The sequence below is a fragment of the Trypanosoma cruzi genome, genomic scaffold, assembly GCF_000209065.1.
Source record: "Trypanosoma cruzi strain CL Brener 1047053516681 genomic scaffold, whole genome shotgun sequence".
NCBI lineage: Eukaryota > Euglenozoa > Kinetoplastea > Trypanosomatida > Trypanosomatidae > Trypanosoma > Trypanosoma cruzi.
Window position 1 is genome coordinate 9,353 of NW_001849241.1, and position 16,189 is coordinate 25,541.

The 16,189-nt window shown below is 60.3% G+C and overlaps 3 protein-coding genes and 1 non-coding gene across 4 annotated transcripts, besides 5 other annotated features; all 4 read left to right on the plus strand.

The window, feature by feature from the left end:
• On the plus strand, positions 1-304 carry Tc00.1047053510235.3 (trans-sialidase, putative; the record flags this gene model as incomplete). Its single annotated transcript, XM_803420.1, has 1 exon — positions 1-304. A coding segment is annotated over one exon (304 nt), but the record flags the coding sequence as incomplete, so codon positions are not given.
• Positions 1-16,189: a sequence feature (areas not merged during assembly with more than two copies in the genome that could not be assigned to a particular haplotype).
• Positions 363-403: a microsatellite.
• Positions 632-675: a sequence feature (T-rich).
• Positions 1,236-2,081, plus strand: Tc00.1047053510235.6 (uncharacterized protein; the record flags this gene model as incomplete). Its single annotated transcript, XM_803421.1, has 1 exon — positions 1,236-2,081. The coding sequence occupies one exon, from the start codon at positions 1,236-1,238 to the stop codon at positions 2,079-2,081; it is 846 nt and encodes a 281-aa protein (XP_808514.1).
• Tc00.1047053510235.16 lies at positions 2,321-2,391 on the plus strand. The gene has a single exon (XR_008255666.1). It is a non-coding gene; the product is annotated as a C/D small nucleolar RNA (snoRNA), TB8C3C3 (small nucleolar RNA).
• Positions 2,987-13,390, plus strand: Tc00.1047053510235.10 (dispersed gene family protein 1 (DGF-1), putative; the record flags this gene model as incomplete). Its single annotated transcript, XM_803419.1, has 1 exon — positions 2,987-13,390. The coding sequence occupies one exon, from the start codon at positions 2,987-2,989 to the stop codon at positions 13,388-13,390; it is 10,404 nt and encodes a 3,467-aa protein (XP_808512.1).
• Positions 7,853-7,893: a microsatellite.
• Positions 16,084-16,189: a mobile genetic element.

The following is a 16,189-nucleotide window of genomic DNA, read 5'->3' on the forward strand; positions in this document are numbered from 1 at the left end:
GAGGCTCCCAATTGCACAACCGACTGACTCTCAGTCTGTCCGTGTTCTTGCGGGCAGTGAATCGAGTGCTGAGAATGTTACGGACGAATTGAGTCCACACACTGCCGCCAAAAATGACACTTCCGTTCCAGAAACCAATCACTCAGCATCCGATGGCAGTATGAGTCCAGAGGACCGCCTCGCCCTGATCACCGACGCGAAATTGATCCTGCATGATTTACGTGGCGACAGCACTGCGCGTGTGCACGCGTCTCGGGCGTTGCTGCTTCTTCTGGGACTGTGCGCACTTGTGGCAATCTTGTGAGCCGAAGAGTGTGACATTGCGAGTCCTCACGGAGATTGTGTGCCGCATTCCCCGCGGGTTCTTTTCTTTTTTTTCCTTTTTTTTCTTTTGTTTTTTTTTGTAATACTCAGTAATTCTTTTTTTTCTTTTTATTTTAATTTTTTGTTGCTGCACACTGTCGTGAGTGACGTGTTCCCCCTCTTGTTTTGTTGTTTGTTGCCCACACGCGGTGCCGGCCCTGCGGCTGTGCGTCCCACGGACTGCACGAAGGGGGGATTGGAAGAAAAGGCCGGATGCCGCAATAAAAGTGAGGGATGTTGTGTGGGCTGGTGGAACAGTACAATTCCATTTTTTTCGTTTTACTTTCTTTTTTTCATTTTTTTTTTTTTTTTCGTTTTGGTGCGGGTAATATTTATACAGAACACACGGTCGTCTTGTGCCGAACCGGCACATGAAGTGAAAGTCCTGCCGAATCAACATCTTTTTTTTTTTTTACATGTTTTTGGGAGTTTTTCTGAACTCCTACCCTTTTGTTTCTTTTTTCTTTTTTTTTTTAATCACTGCGGACTTTTTTCCTCTGTGCCATGTCCACTGCCACTTTGTGTCCTTGTGTCCCTTTTCTTGTCCCTCTGCTGACCGTGCTGTTGACATGCCCCTATTGCCTCTTTTTTTTCTTTTCTGCTAGAGGCACTGATATTCCGCGACGACGATTGTTTGTGTTCGCCTTTGCGATGTCAACAGATTGGCTGGACGCCGTGCCCTGGCCTGTTGAGTGCACTCGGAGGAGAGCGGATGGTGTGCGCCGTGCCTCACTGTGAGTGTGGGGCGCCACTCGCCACAACCTGCTGTGAGGCGTAATGCCTATCCGTCGGGGCAGAGAGAAGTAAAGGACAGCGCCGTGGAATTGCATACGCTCCGTCCATCTCGTTGCGGCCGTAGGTCTGCTGTGCGCATGACTCTATCTTGCGGCGCGACGTGGATGGCGGTGCCTCTGCGTGCGTTGTGCGGCGGGCTTTTCCTCTCCATGTCTTTGCCCTTTTGTGTGTGGGAAGGTTGTGGGAGAGGATATGTGCGGGGGAGTGAGTGTGGGTGGCTTCCTGCCTTGCCCCGCGCATTGGGGCCTTCCATACACGTGGCTTTGCTTGACGGCGTTTCGCGGCACCCAGGGTGTAGCGAGGAGGAGGATGGGGAGGGTCTGTTGTGGGCGGAAGGAGGATGGACAGGACAGTCCCCTTCTGTATCCTTCCCCGTGTCGTTGGTAGTACGTACTGAGAGCATAAATTTGAGCGAGCGCGGGATGAAACGTTTATGCCGCTTTTCGTGTGCTACTCAATCGTCGTCGTTGCACGCTGTCGTCGCGGTGCCGTTTGATGAGGGGAGGGTGCGATGCCACGGCCGCTGCGCACCACAACTATTTATTGACACTGCCTCGGCATTCCTTTTTTCAGTTTGTGTGAATTTTTTTGCTTTACGATGGATTTGTTGGAGGAGCTTTGGTTTTGGTGGCTGCTTCACGACGCTTTGCCTTGTGTGTCGGTTGCGGTTTTTCCGCGTGATGCCAAAGCGTTTGATGGGGTGCTTACCCTTCTTTTTGAGTCCTGCAGCCAGCCTTTTTGCTCATGGCGGCAGCAATGGGATTTTGCGGCTGCGTGTTCGTCGCACGTGTCGCATCTCCCGCTGTTGCTCCCTTGCTGTGTTGGTGGGGAGTGAACGGGTGACGGCGTCGGTGGAGTTGCGCCCCAGTGGGAGAGGGAAGGCACCGACCGCTGCTGAGTGCGACAGTCTTTGCTGCAGGTGATCTGACGGGATGACGTCACCGGTGTCACAGTTAACTGATATGGATGAGGGCCGCACTGCGTCTCCCTTCTCTCCATCCCCCAGCCTCCTGCAGACTGACGAACTGCAGGGCAGTGGCGTGATTACAAACCGGTCATCTATGAGCAAACAGGCCGCACAATTGACGTGGACTCTTGTCCCCCGTATCTGAGTGCCGCCGTACTTCTTTATTCGTCCTTCTTGTGTGTGTGTTGTGCGCTTATGGTGTCGCTGTGTGTTGTGCAATGCCGACCCACGTGAGCGAAAACCGACGCTTTGACAGCTGGCAACTGGCGAATCCTCCACCCCTATTCCGCGTCAGCACTTTATTCTTTTACGCGCTCGATGGCCGTCGGTTGCGACGCCGCCATGTGAATCTGTCTCGGCTCTTGTGTGTCTTTCACTGCATCGGGACTGTTCTGTGATGTAGCCATTCGGCAACAGGAGCGGTGCCAATGGTCATGTGCCTCCTCTTCGGGATCGCACCACTCGGCATGGTGGTTGTGTGGGGCTGCGTGGGCGGTGGGAGGGCGAGGGTGTCACTGGCGTGATTGTGTCTGCGCTTCTTTGTGTCGGTGGCTGTGCTGCAGTACGGACTGTCTGTGGCCGGATGCTTCTGGGTGCCAATTTCTTTATTTGCTGTTGTTTCTGCCATCCTTTCCTCCGATCAAGCAGATAGAGGTACTTTGCTTGATCAGCACAACTATCGTTTCAAGTGTTAGGGATTAATTGCACTATTAGGATTAGCAGTAGTGGGTTAACGATATATAGGAATTCTGTTACTGGATTTGCCATTTGTAGAAAAGGATTTGCTAAGCAGGAGTTACGGTCGACTGGGCGAGTGCGACACGTCACGGCAGCCCTGCTGATATCTGTTTGGGTCGGTGGATGTGGTCTGCGGTGGGTGCGTGTCCGCGCAGCCGGCACTGTGTGCGGCACATGGCCATTGCGGCTGTGCGTGTGGCGCTGCTCTTTTTGTTGACGCTTGTGGTGGTGGCGGCGTGGATGCCCGCGGTGCGTGCGGTGATGTTGCGACTGCGGGGCGGCACGGTGGACAGAGCCATCACGGTTGGCCGCGCCGTGGACACGGTGCTGATGGACGGCGTGTCCATCACGAACGGCGTGGCTGTGGTGTTCGACGTGGCGGCGATGCTTCCCGGCACGCTGCGCATCGAATTGAGGAACTGCGTGTGCGACGGCGGTGCGCAGATCTACGTGCGGGGCTACAGCGGCGAGCCGGCGAGTGACCGGAGCCTGGAGGTGAGCGTGAGCGGGCTGTCCGGCGGCTACTGCTCGCTTGTGTTTGTGCACAACCTGCCGGCACACACGAACGTGACGGTCCGTGACTCGACGATTGTGACGGCGGGGCCGATGCGCTACTCGCAGCTGAGCGGACTGACGGACGCTGTGGCGTCGCCGCTTGTGCTGCACGCGACGTCACTGTTGCAGACGCAGCTGCGTTTGAGCAACACTGTGCTGAGGTCGTTGCAGGCGGGCGGGTCGGCGGTGTACGTTGGCGGCGGCATGGACCTGCTGTCGAGCGCGGTGGTGCTTGACGGCGTGTTGCTGGAGGCGTCGGGCGGTCCGACCGCGTCCGCGATGCATGTGGCGTCCTCGTCGCGTCTCAGTCTGCGGAGCCACTCGGTGTTCTCCGTGACGAACGTGTCGGTTGTGAGCAGCGGCGGCGGCATTGTGCTTGGCGAGCGCCTCGAGGTGTCTGATTCGGTGCTGCGCTTCGTGGGCGTCGAGGGGTCTGCTGCGTCGTCGCTGGTGCGCTGCGACGGTGGAACGATCGATGCCGGCGGGTGGCTGGAGCTGCGCGACGTGTGGGCGGTGGGCGAGGCGTCGTCGGTGGCGTCGCTGTCGGGTGTGACGCTGAGCGGCGGCACCGTGTCGATTGCGCGCTGCGCTGCCACCGGCGCGACGCTTGTCTCCGGGCCGACGATCACGAGCGGCGCCGTTTCGGTGCAGTGCAACCGTGCCGGCGGCCAGGTGCTGCAGAGCGGCGGCGACTACCGCATGGCCGGCCTGCCCTCCGTGAGCGTGGTGCCGTGCGACGGCTGTGCGGCTGCGCTGGCGTGCTTTGATGCGCTGACGGCGTCGTTCTCTGACTGCGTGTGCGGCTGCCGTGCCGGCGGTGTGGGCGAGTCGTGCCTGCCGTTCGACGTGCTGCCTGCGAGATTCGGCGGCGGTGGTGGCGGTGCGGAGGGCTGCGTGAGTGGCGTGACGCTGACGGAGTCCGTGACGGTTGGCGGCGGGCGTGCGACGGCGTGCTTCGACTCGGTGGTGTTCAGCGGACCGATCACTGTGGCGGTGGACCTGCGCTCGATGGATGCGTTCGCTGACGCGCTGAACGTGACGCTGCGCGACTGCGTGCTTGCGGGTGGCGCACAGCTGCGGATTGGTGGCCTCAGCGAGAGCACGTCGCGCCTGGTGCCGTACGCCCTCGTCAACATGACGAATGTGACGTCGCTGGAGGGCACGATTGTGCTGCATGGCGTGATGCCGCTGCACTCGAGTGTGCTGCTGGCGAACTCAACGCTGCGTGCGACGGTTGGCGGGTCGCAGTACGTGCCGACGACCCCTGGCCACGAGAGATCCCGGTACGGCCCCGCGCTAGTCCTGGACGGTGTCCGGCTACTGTCGACGCGGATTGTCATGACGCGGTCGACGCTGGCGTGTGGCGGGGGCTCGTGCGCTGCGATCCTCGTGGAGCGCAGCCTCGGTGTGAACCTGTCCAGCGTCTTCTACATGGACAACTGCGCTGTCCTGTCGCGGGCGCATGTGATGCGCGGTCTTGCGTCGGAACTGCGTGTTGCCGACGGCTCCGTGTTCTCCGTACAGAACAGCTCGTGGATTGCGCCGAGCATTGAAATCTACAAAGGGGCGTGTGAGTTTGAGGACGTTGTTGTGGATGGCGGCAGCGTGCTGCAGATTGTGTCCAGCACTTGCCGTCTAGGCTTCGCCATGCTCATGGCAAACACGCTGACCGTGGCTGGCGGCAGCTGGCTGGTGCACCGCGACAACGAGTTCCGCACCGCCTACGTTGTGTACGTGGCTGCCTACGACGGCGTGGCGTTCCGCGATCGGAGTGTGTGGTCGATGCTTTACAACAACATCACTTACGGCTCTTACTCGTCGACCATTGCACGCATGACAAGCAACTGGTCACCACCATCCGACACGCGCCCGACCATCTACGGCATGTGCAACGAGGCAAGGGGCTCACCTGTGACGGATTACCAAGAAGAGCTCAATATTGGGACGCCCGTGACGGTGTTGGACTGTGGCGCGTGCACCGTGGACGCCGTGTGCTTCGCAGCGAGGACGAGCAGCATCAGCGGCTGTGAGTGTGTGTGCGCTGCTGGCGGCCACGGCGAAACGTGTCTGCCAGCAGCGGTTCCGGACGGCCTTGGACCGCTCCCGCTCCTCGAAGCGGACGACACGGAGGTCCGCTGCGTTCACGGTGGCAGCATCAGCTCCGTGGACGATCCTGATCCCGGTGTGCGTGGTCTCTGCTTTGTCAACGTGACCTTTACCGCCGCGATCGTGCTGGACCTGTGGAGCTTTGACGCGCCACAACAGACACTCAACATCACGCTGCTGCAGTGCGTTCTCATGGACCTGTCGATCAGGGGGAGTGGTGCGCGCGTGCACGTGAACGTGACATCCTCGATGCTGGATGCCGGAGCGTTGGAGTTTGAGGGTGATTTTGGCGCGAGTTCCCAGATACTGGTGGTAGGCAGTACGCTTGTGACGACTTCGAGCTACGCCATTCGATTCCCGAGGTTTACTTTTGGTGAGAACACGACGCTGCTTCTACTCGGCAACCGCATCGAGGGAAATACTTATGCAGTTTATTCCCCCGATGCTGTTGTTGTTGATGGTGGCGGGATCATTGTGAAGGGAAATACGCTGAGATCAAAGAAGAGGGATTACAGATCGGCATCAGCCGTTTGTTTTCCCGCTGTTGATGTGAGGAACGTCGGCTACATTGACGTGGAGAACAACACGATGAGCGCAGTAAATGGCATTTATCTTTTTTGGGACACCACCGTGAGCTCCGCGGGGCTGCTGCGAGTGGCGGACTGCACCTTCGTTGGCAGGAAGGAGAGTTTTGATTCCACGCTAGTGTTTTTGGACGGCTCTGTGACACTTGAGGGTGGAGCGCAGTGGCGTGTGGAGGGCAACAACGTGAGCGCAGCCTCAGTGATAGGTATGCCTAATTCCAAGCACAAAATTTGTCTGTCGGGCAGCGGAACCACCGTGGTGCTATCGAACAACCGTCAGGTGGACTCGAGTGTTTCTTTTGCGAAACTTCTTCCACCGAACACGATTGTGACATCACCCGCGCGGTTTGTGGTTGGGTGCAACCTGCAGGGCGATGAGGAGGTGTCGTACGAAGATGTGTTTCTTGGGGAAGTGGTGGTGTTCAGATGTGGCACGTGCAACGACGACGCGGCGTGCTACATGCCCGGGACGGAGTCGGTGGACCGTGGCTCGTGCTCGTGTAGCTGCAAGGACGGATGGCATGGCGCGTCTTGTCTTCCCTTCGAGGTGCCCGACACGGTTGTGCCACCCTTGCCGGAGAGAGCCGTCGACGGCAACACGAGCTGCGTGGTGAACCAGACGCTGACGGGCCTCACGCTGAACATGTGGAAGACGCACCACTGCTACGTGGGTGTGACATTCAGCGGCGTGGGTGCTGCGTTGACGTTTTCCTTTGACAGTATGCCGCTGCATCTCCCCATCAACATCACGTTCACTGGGTGCACATTCCTTGATGGAGCCGCACTGCAGTTTGTTGGTGGTGCTGGGGCGACCGAGTCAGCTGGCGTCCTGATCCGCGTGAGCCAGACTGTGATGCGGTCCTCCGCTGTTGTGTTTGCACTCGCCCTCCCGCAGCGCTGCGAAATCGCCATCACGGAGGTTGATGCGGTGCAGTCTTCTGAGGTTCAGCTGCTTGGCCTTATGAGCAAAACGCTGAGCGTTGTGCTGCTGCAGAACTTTTTTTTGAATGCTTCCTCGCTGTTGGTCAGCAACGTCAATGCGCATGCATTGAGGTATGGGGGGTCTGGTTTGTACTCGACCGGGATGCTGACGCTGGTGGGTGGCAGCTCTTTTTACACGCGGTACTGCAGCTTCGATGGATACGCACACATGCTGTACATTAATATCCTCACTGTGAGTGATCACTCTGTTTTTGCGCTTCTCAACAATAGAATTTCTTTTGGGGCAAGTCTTCTTTATCTGCGCCACGGATTCAGCGTGTCGGAACACAGCGTGTTGCGCGTGGTGGGGAACAGCGTTTTTTCATTCTATGCTATTTACGCTAACAAGTTTTGGACCGTTGAGCAGTCAAGCTGGCTGGATTGGCGCGACAACGACGTGGGAGTGGGTGCGATTTTCAAGGACTGTGATCCCACCTTTGTGAGCATTGACGGCAGCAGTGTGGTGACGCTGACGGGCTGCAAGATGGGCTCGACGGGGTTGTCGGGACCCCTGCTATCGCAGGCTGTCGCCGGTTACCGGTTCGTTGCTGGGTGTCTGACGGTCGCGGGACGTGTTTTGACGACGGCGGCAGAACTGGAGCTCCACGGCATCAACAACGTGACGACGGTTGCCGCGTGCGGGGAGTGCACGAAGGAGGGCGACTGCTTTGCACCGCTGACGACGGCGGTCATTGACTGCAAGTGCCAGTGCGCTGCTGGAGGGCACGGCGATGTGTGTGTCCCGGCGCCTGTGCCTGCTGGCCCGCCACCACCGCCACCAACAACACCACCACCAGCAACACCCACGCCGCCACTGCCGCCGGTTGGTGAGTGCATCAGCGACATGGTGTACCCCGAGGTGGCGCAGGCTGTGGGTGGCGGGCTGTCGTGGCTGTGCTACCGCAACGTGACGTTCAGCGGGGGCGGCATGAGCCTGACGGTGCTGGTTGGGGGGATGACGGGCGACGTGGCGAATGTCAGGTTCGATGGATGCACGTGGAGGGACGGCGCCGTGCTGTTGCTGTTGGGCAACGTGCACGCCGCTGTTGGGTCGCTGAACATCGTCGTCACCGGCAACACATTTAGTGACGCGCTTCTCAGCCCGGAGGGTGGGTTTCCACAACACACGAACATCACGATCAGCGGGAACCGCTTCACTGTCACGAGGCTGATCCCTCGGTCGGGTTTGGTCCTTAGGGGCCCGACGTGTGTTGCGATGAATGGACTGGTGATCAGCAACAACTCCGCGGTGGTGCTGAGCGGCAATGTGTTTCACGCCGTGGCGGCATCGTGGAGCGCCATTTACGTTGTCAGATCTGCGCTGAGGGTGTCGTGGCACTCCGTGTTTGCAGTGGTGGGCAACACGTTTCATATGGCTGGCGCTAACAGTACGCTGATACATCTTGAGGGGACTAGACAGTCCTTGCCGCTGAGCGTACTGAACAACTCTGCCGTGGTGATTCGAGGCAACGCTGTGTCGAGGCCGGTGAAGTACTTCATGAACATTTTGTCGATCTTACGTGTGGAGTCCCATTCAGCGGTTGTGTTTCAGGGGAACGACATGCAGGGAAGCTCGGCTGTGTTTTATTCAAGGTACTCCTCCAACATCTACTACAACTCCTGGCTGCAGTTGAGCGGCAACCTCTGCCGTGAATCCCCATCGGATGCTTTTGCTTCTCTTTATCCCAAAGTGAATCTCCGCGACTCCACGGTGTCTGTGTCCCGCAACCAATTCATGTCCAGCACGGGAATGACGAAAGCGCTGTGGATACCTGCAGTTTCCAGCGACCTCAAAAAAGGGGAGATTGTGGCCGCGTGCAACACTGTGAACGGCGAGGAGGAGGCGAAATACGCCATTCCGTCCGTGTACAACGCCACCATCCTGACCTGCGGGGACCCATGCACTCTCGCGGCGTCGTGCTTCCCCGCGTACACGACGACGGCCTCGAGTGATGGCTGCGCCTGCACGTGCGCGGAGGGCGGCCATGGCGATGCGTGCCTGCCCGTCGCTGTCCCCGAGCCACCGAGCACCGACGGCGCTGACTTGTGCGTGCGTGACGTGCGTGTGGATGTGGAGGTGAACGTCGGTCTCGGGACGTCGTTGGTGTGCTACGTTGGCGTGACCTTTGCGGCGGACGTCGTGGTGGACGTGGAGTCGATGTCAGGGAGCGTGCGCAAAGTGACGCTGGCGGACTGCACGTTTGTGGGCGGAGCGAGCCTGTACGTTGTTGGGTGGCGGTCCGACCCGCCTGCTGGACAGCGCGCCGATGTGTTGATCAGCGGGCTTGAGTCGCGCTCCGGCGGCGGCGTGCTGGTGGCGAACCGATTCCCGCCGGGCTCTCGCATCACCGTGGTGGACTCGGTGCTGATCGCAGAGAAGCGTGTTGCGTACCGCGGCGCCTACGGCCTTGGCGACGCGTCCGCGTGCCTCGTGCTGCACAGCGTGAATCTGACTGGGAGCGTGCTGACCATCGCGCGCACGCATGTGGCGGCTGTGTTCCGTGACGCTGTTGGCGTGTTGTTTGTTGGCGGCGTGGCGCTGTCGTCGCGTGGTGCGCTGTACTTGGACGGGCTGTTGGTGCAGACGGCGCTGGGGCTGTGCGTGTCGGTGGAGGGCGGTGTTGCGGCCAGCGGCGGCTCCGTGGTGGCGTTTGTTGACAGCGACTTTCTGCTGTGCAAGCACGCGTTGTCTGTGCGTGGGGCTGTGAGCGTGTCGGGCTCCGCTGTGGCGCTTGTGCGGAGCGACTTTTCGTCGACGGAGGACTACGCGGTGGCGTTTTATTCGACGGTGAGCCTGGCTGGCGGGTCGATGCTTCTGGTGAAGGGCAACGTGCACGACGGCGTCTTGAGGGAGATGCTCCACGCCGCTGGCGCCGTGACCGCTGCTGGGAGCACGCTGAGCTTTGTGCGCAACCGAGCGCTGCTGCCGCGGATGCTGTCGCTGAGCCTGTCGCTCTCGGCTGGGGCGCATTTGAGGGTGGCGTGCAACGACGCGGGTGGCCGTGTCCTGTCGACGGCGGAGGAGTACGCAGCGGCTGGTTTTGGCGACGCTGGGAGCATCGACTTTGCTGGGTGCGACGCCTGCGAAAGGGACACGCACTGCTACGCGCCCGGGACGGCGTCTGCGAGCATGAGGAACGGTGTGTGCGTGTGCTATTGCGGCAGCGGCGGGTACGGCGAGGTGTGCGTGCCTGTGGGAGCTCCCGCACTGCCGCCCGCTGCGGGCACCGCGCCGAGTGTGTTTGTCCGCGAGGGCGTGACGGTGCGGTCGGTGTTCGTTGTGCCTGCCGGTGCGAGCGAGGTGACGCTGCGCCACGTTGTGCTGGACGGCGTGAGTCCTGTGCTCTACGTGCCGTGGATGGCGCGGGACGGCGTGCGGATCGTTGTGCAGAACGTGTCGCTGCGTAACGGCGCCGTGCTGTACGTGATGGGCGGCGGAGCGTTGCGCGGTGCTGCGGGGAGCGACGAGAGCGGGCCGGTGGAGCTGTCCGTGTGCGATGTGGAGGCGCTGAACGGTGCGCTTGTGCTGAGCGGCACGTTTCCCGCGGGGTCCGTGCTGACGGTGACGGACTCCCTGCTGGCTGCCGCGAGGCCGACGCCGCTTGTGTATCTTCCCGGCTCGCAGTCCTCGCCGTACGCACCGGTGCTGGTGCTGTCGGGCCTGCGCCTTGTGCGGTCCGTGCTGGTTGTGTTCGGCGTTGCTCTCGTGACGGTGATGACTGGTGGGCGGACGGTGGTGGTGGACGGCGCTGTGCTGGAGCTTGTCGGTAGCGGTGTTGCGCTGGACGCGGCTGTGTTCGGTGGCGAAGTTGCGTTGTACGCGAGTGCGCGCGTTGTTGCGTCTGGGGGCGCTGTGCTGCGCGTGTCGGGGAGCCAGGTGTACGCCGCGCATGGGTTGGTGTTTGACAGCGGTGTGGAGGCCAACGCGTCCGCCGTCGTAGTGAACGACAACGCCGGTGCGCTGACCGATGGCGCGCTGCTGGTGCTGCGGGGGTTGGCGTCGTTTGTTTCCGGGTCGTGGCTGTCGGTGCGCGGCAACAGCATCAGCGGCAGGCTCCTGTCGGTGCCGTCGTACCCGCGCAGTGCGGAGCTTGTGCAGAGCACGCTGACGCTCTATGGGAACGCTGGCAGCGGACCCGTCGTGATGGACGGCACCGTTGCGCTTGGGGGTGCCGGCCGAAGGTTCGTCGTGGGGTGCCTGACGCTGAACGGGCAGGCGCTACAGCCGATGGACTACAGGTCCGCCGGCATCATCGGGAAGTTTCGCCCCGTGGCGTGTGGCGTGTGCGATGCCGACGTGCACTGTTTTGCTGCTGCGACGAGGGCGATGTCGGGGTCGTGCGGCTGCCGCTGCGCTGAGGGCGGGTACGGGCGCGACTGCCTGCCGGTGTACCTGCCGCACGTGGACGGGTGCAACCGCACGCCCGGCATGCCGCTGGTGAGCCACACGGCGACGCTGACGGAGACGCGCAGCCTGACTTCAACGTGGACGGCGACGCCGACACCAACACCGAGCCTGAGCACGGCGCACTACAGTCCGACGCATTACGGGCCGACGGAGACACTGCAGGTGACGGAGACGGTGGCGCTGTCGCCCACGCGGACGCCGACGGCGTCGGTGAGCAGCACGCTGTGGTGGAGCGACGTGGCGTGCCCGACGCTTGCCGTGACGACGACGGCGGCTGGTGGGAGCCTGACGCAGAGCGACATCCGCGGCGGTGGGAGCGCCGTCCCGACGCGGCTGATGGTGGCGCTGCCGCCGCCGTTTTTTTGGGCAAGCGACCCGCAGCTCGGCACGCACCTGAGCTTTGTGCCGGTTTCGACGGCGCAGCCGCGCGGGTTTGGCGGTCCGTGGGGAGCGATGCTGCGCAACGCGACGTGGGTGCGCAACGCGACGAATCCGTCCACCGTCCTGGAGCTGGCTGTACCCGTGCACCGCGGTTACTTCACTGCTGCCGACGAGACGATAGTCATTCGCTGCGACGCTGTGGCGGTGTTCGGCGGCTGCAAGGGTGTGCTGCTTGGGTCCTTCACGATCAGGTCTGACACGCTGCCCGCCGCTGCCAGCGCTCTCTCGGCGGTCACCAGCGTTGTTGCGGGTGCGGCGGCTGTTGCCGTGGTGGTGACCGGCGGGCTGGGCTCCGTCCTGGAGATGCAGGCGCTCGGCGTGTTGGCGAGGATGTCATGTGCCTCGGTGCAGAAGCGTGCGAGCACCGTTGCGCTGCCGTACTTCCTGTCGGTGTTCGCTGCCCTTGACCCGCTGTGGATGGTGGTGGGCAACGCGCTGCTGGCCGCAGTGTTCGGGTGCGTGCACTGCGGTGTGACGGCGGCCTTCCAGCGGTGGCGCGGCGTGGACGCGGCGAGTGCGTGGGCTGCGATGCGCTTCCCGAGCCTGACGTACGTCGTGGCGCACGCGATGCACCTCGGCATATTCTTTGGCTCCGTGCTTGCACTGGCGATGCCCGGCGCCCGCGTGCAGCACCGCGTGATCGGTGTCGTTGGTGTGCTGTACGGTGTGGCGTTCCCTGCTGGCGTGTGCTACTTGATTGCCCGCCACGTGGGAGCGAGCTTCACGAGGTACTGGCAGTTTTTGAGGAAGCCGTTGCACGAGCGCCTGCTGTACCCTGTCGGGTATTGGCACCCCACGGCGCAGCAGCGGATGTACGGCGGCATGCTGACGAACATGAGGGGCAGCCACGTGTACTGGTGCGTGTTCCAGGTGTCGGTGCTGTGCGTGGTGTGCCTGATTGCTGCTGTGCACCCGCCCTTGGGAGGCTGCCACGTCCAGCACTTCTGCATGGCGGCTGTGCTGGTTGCGGGTGCGGGCGTGGTTGCCTTCACGAACATGATGCGCTCGGCCTTCCTGACGGTGATGCACACTGCGAGTTTTGTACTCCTTGCGGCGCTGTGCGTAGTGAGCGCGGCCAACCATCTTGCGCCGAGCGACGGCGGTGCGAGGGCGTACGCGGCTATCGTGCTGCTGCTGACGACTGTGGTGCTTGCGGCCACTGTGTACGGCGTCGTCGTGTGGTACGTGGAGGACCGTCACTGGCAGGAGCTGCGCGAGCCGCGGCGTGGAGGGCTGGAGGCGCTGCTGCGCGATGACGAGGAGAGCGACGAGACGCAGAAGCCACACGACTTGAATTCATCGTCGTACGCCTCAGGCACCACCGCTGCGTCGTCGTACCGACCACCCGCACCGCCGTTGCAGTCTGTGACCGGTGACACCCGCTCAGACGCTCTGAGCTTGTTCGACCGTGCATCCAGTGCGAGCCGTATGATTGATCACGCCGCCATGTGACGTGTAACACGCGGAATTAGTAACTATGCGATGTTGAGGGGCCACGGCTGTGCTGCGCCCCACAGCCAGCCATCGTTAACAGCACCGATAGTGTTGTTGATTGTTGTTTCTATCGATTGGTTTCTTTTTTGAGTGGGTGCTTTCAGGAGTTTTTCCCGTTCCACGCTGACTGTGCGGAAGGGGATTGAGTTGTCTCTCTTGTTACTCCTGATGTCATGTTGTACCGGACTGTAATTTCATGGAGTTGTGTGCGAGGAACTCATCGCTCATTTTGTGCAATGGAGGAAGGATTCAGCGAACCGCCTAGCGGAATTAATGAATCGCAGCTCTGCCTTATCGTGGGTTTACATGCAGGGGGCATTAATTTTTGCAGGAGCAAATCGGCGACAGAGCAGCAGCAGGTCTCTAGGCCTCCAGTAACGTCTTCGAGCGGGATTATGTATTGAGGCACGACGCATTGTCGTAATTCCGGCCTGCCATGGTGTGGCGAGTGCACAGGGTGATTGTTGTCTCTTTAGCGGTGGAAGCGAAGGACCAAGCCATCCCAGTCACGTTCCACACTTGCCCTCGAGCGCACCGCATTCCACCGGCAAGGGATATCGTCGCGGATTGGCCACGCTGGTACGGGGATGCCCACACGAGGAATTCCTTCTTTTCCCAATTCCCCTCCGGCCGTGCGAAATTCATGCACCACAGCAGACACAGAGGGATGTGGCGTTAGCATGGAGAGTACGATATTTACCGGGACTTTTTCCACGGCAGCGTGCGCCCATGCACCTACTCGTCGAACTGTGGAAGCACGCGAGCAGACGTCGACGGTTCTGGATCACCTGGTGACTCACATTGTGGACGTACCCTTTTTTCTTGCCCGCAGCGCCGAGGAGCGCGCACACGGATGCAGCTTGTCGTTGGCCACTGCGGCGTGTCCAGGAACGAAGCTTGTGATGCGAAATCCGAGAAGGCGTCTGACCTCTCACAGCTCACAGACACATGGACCACCGGCATCGTCGCATTGGCCAAAAGTATTATTCGTGCCCGACAGCTCAAGCCAGAGGCTCGCCGCTCCGCCGTAAGAGGCGACTGGGAACCCACGCGCACGGACGCCACCCTCACTCGTGGGGAAGAGGCCGCACTGGCCCGCCTCCGCAGCGGAGTTTCGCACAAATACGGATGGCTGCTACGACCACTGCAACCTGCCATCCCACGCACATGCTGTTGGTGCGGCTCGGATCCCGCACAGCAGGCACGCAAAGAACTTCGCACGGAAACGCCGCCTTCTCCCGCTGGACCCACCCCGCCACGATCCGACGGCCGGCAGACTGTCCGGTGTGCGGAAGGCACTGCAGCTGCCGCACTGGTGTCGTGACGCACATGGTTGACGCCCAGGGCATGACGCGTTCTCCAAGGAGCTGCGGGAATTCTAATTTCTCCTGGTGAGTAGGAACCGCCAGAAATCCCACCGGAACCACCACCCGCCACTTGAGCGGGGACGAGAGCGAGGGACGGCACGCCGATCGCGCCTCCGCTGCAGACCGCACGGCCCGGGCCGAAGTCAATTTCATGCATTTTCCGCACGGCGTCGCACGAAAGGCAAGCCGGAATCGTGTTTCATCTTCGGCACTTACACAAGCAAGAGTTCCCCCGACAAATAGGGGGCGTTGCCAGGAATATGGCGGTGTGACGGCATGCACCCCGTTCGAATGCACGTACTTTGAATTGAGGGTTCAAGCGAAAGCGGGACCACTATTCTGCATAAGAGCACACGAACGCTCCAGAACAGAGCCATGATCGGCACCGAAGAGGGAAGCACTTTGTAAACGCTTTTAATGTGACGGACAGGCGGGCAATGCCGGGGGTTGACCACCCACACCCGGCACAAACACCCGAAAGCAAGAAATTCCGGATACCAAAAATGGAGATTAAATAACCACGCGCTGCAAGGCTCGAACCTCCGCATGAAGAACATCACAGAAAGCCCGCCTTCGCGCAGGAGAATTCCACCGAGAAAAAGTGCACCGCGTGCCTAAAATGGCAGGCACACATGCGTTGGTGAACGTCACGCTGTCGCCGATTTCACGACAGCAGAGGGGCCAGACCGCCGAGAAGACGCACGTTGCCCGGCGACGACATCCCGCTGCGACCACCACCGGCTGAGCTTCGCCGTTCCGCATGCGGGTGTCAGTGCCACAGCAGTGACTGACTGACCCGCTACCGCACGGCGCGCCACGGCATTGACCGGAAATTGTGAGAACCGGCCGACCGGAACTGTGCGAAGAGGCAATTCTGCATTTACTCCGCCGCGGCTCCCACATCGGGTGCCGGGGCTTTCTTTTAGATCTCCGATCATTGGGCGGACGTGCTCTGCGATGGCGGCTGGCGTGTGAGTCTTCGTATTTGTTTGAGCAGACACGAGGGATAGTAGCAATATATATCAACAGCACTGAATAGATATTAATACCGATATTTACATGCCCATCTATATACATATGCGGCCAATAGAATAGCAATTCAATAAACCAAGAAACCAAGCAATTTGTCAATTTGGAGGGGAGAGAAGGGATGTATCCATATAAACAAGAAGATAAGCATCGATCAATGTATAGCGATATCGGTGTGGGTATGAGTATCAAAAAGTTACTTTATTTTTATTGATGCTTATTTTCGCATTTATATCTCTCCATATAATTTTTTCTAGGAGCTTGTGAAGAGAATGATCGCGGGAGGTCTGGCATACTTAATGAATGTGCGTAGATCCTGATAATTGAATGCATTTCGTAAAGGTGCTTTCTACCGGTATGA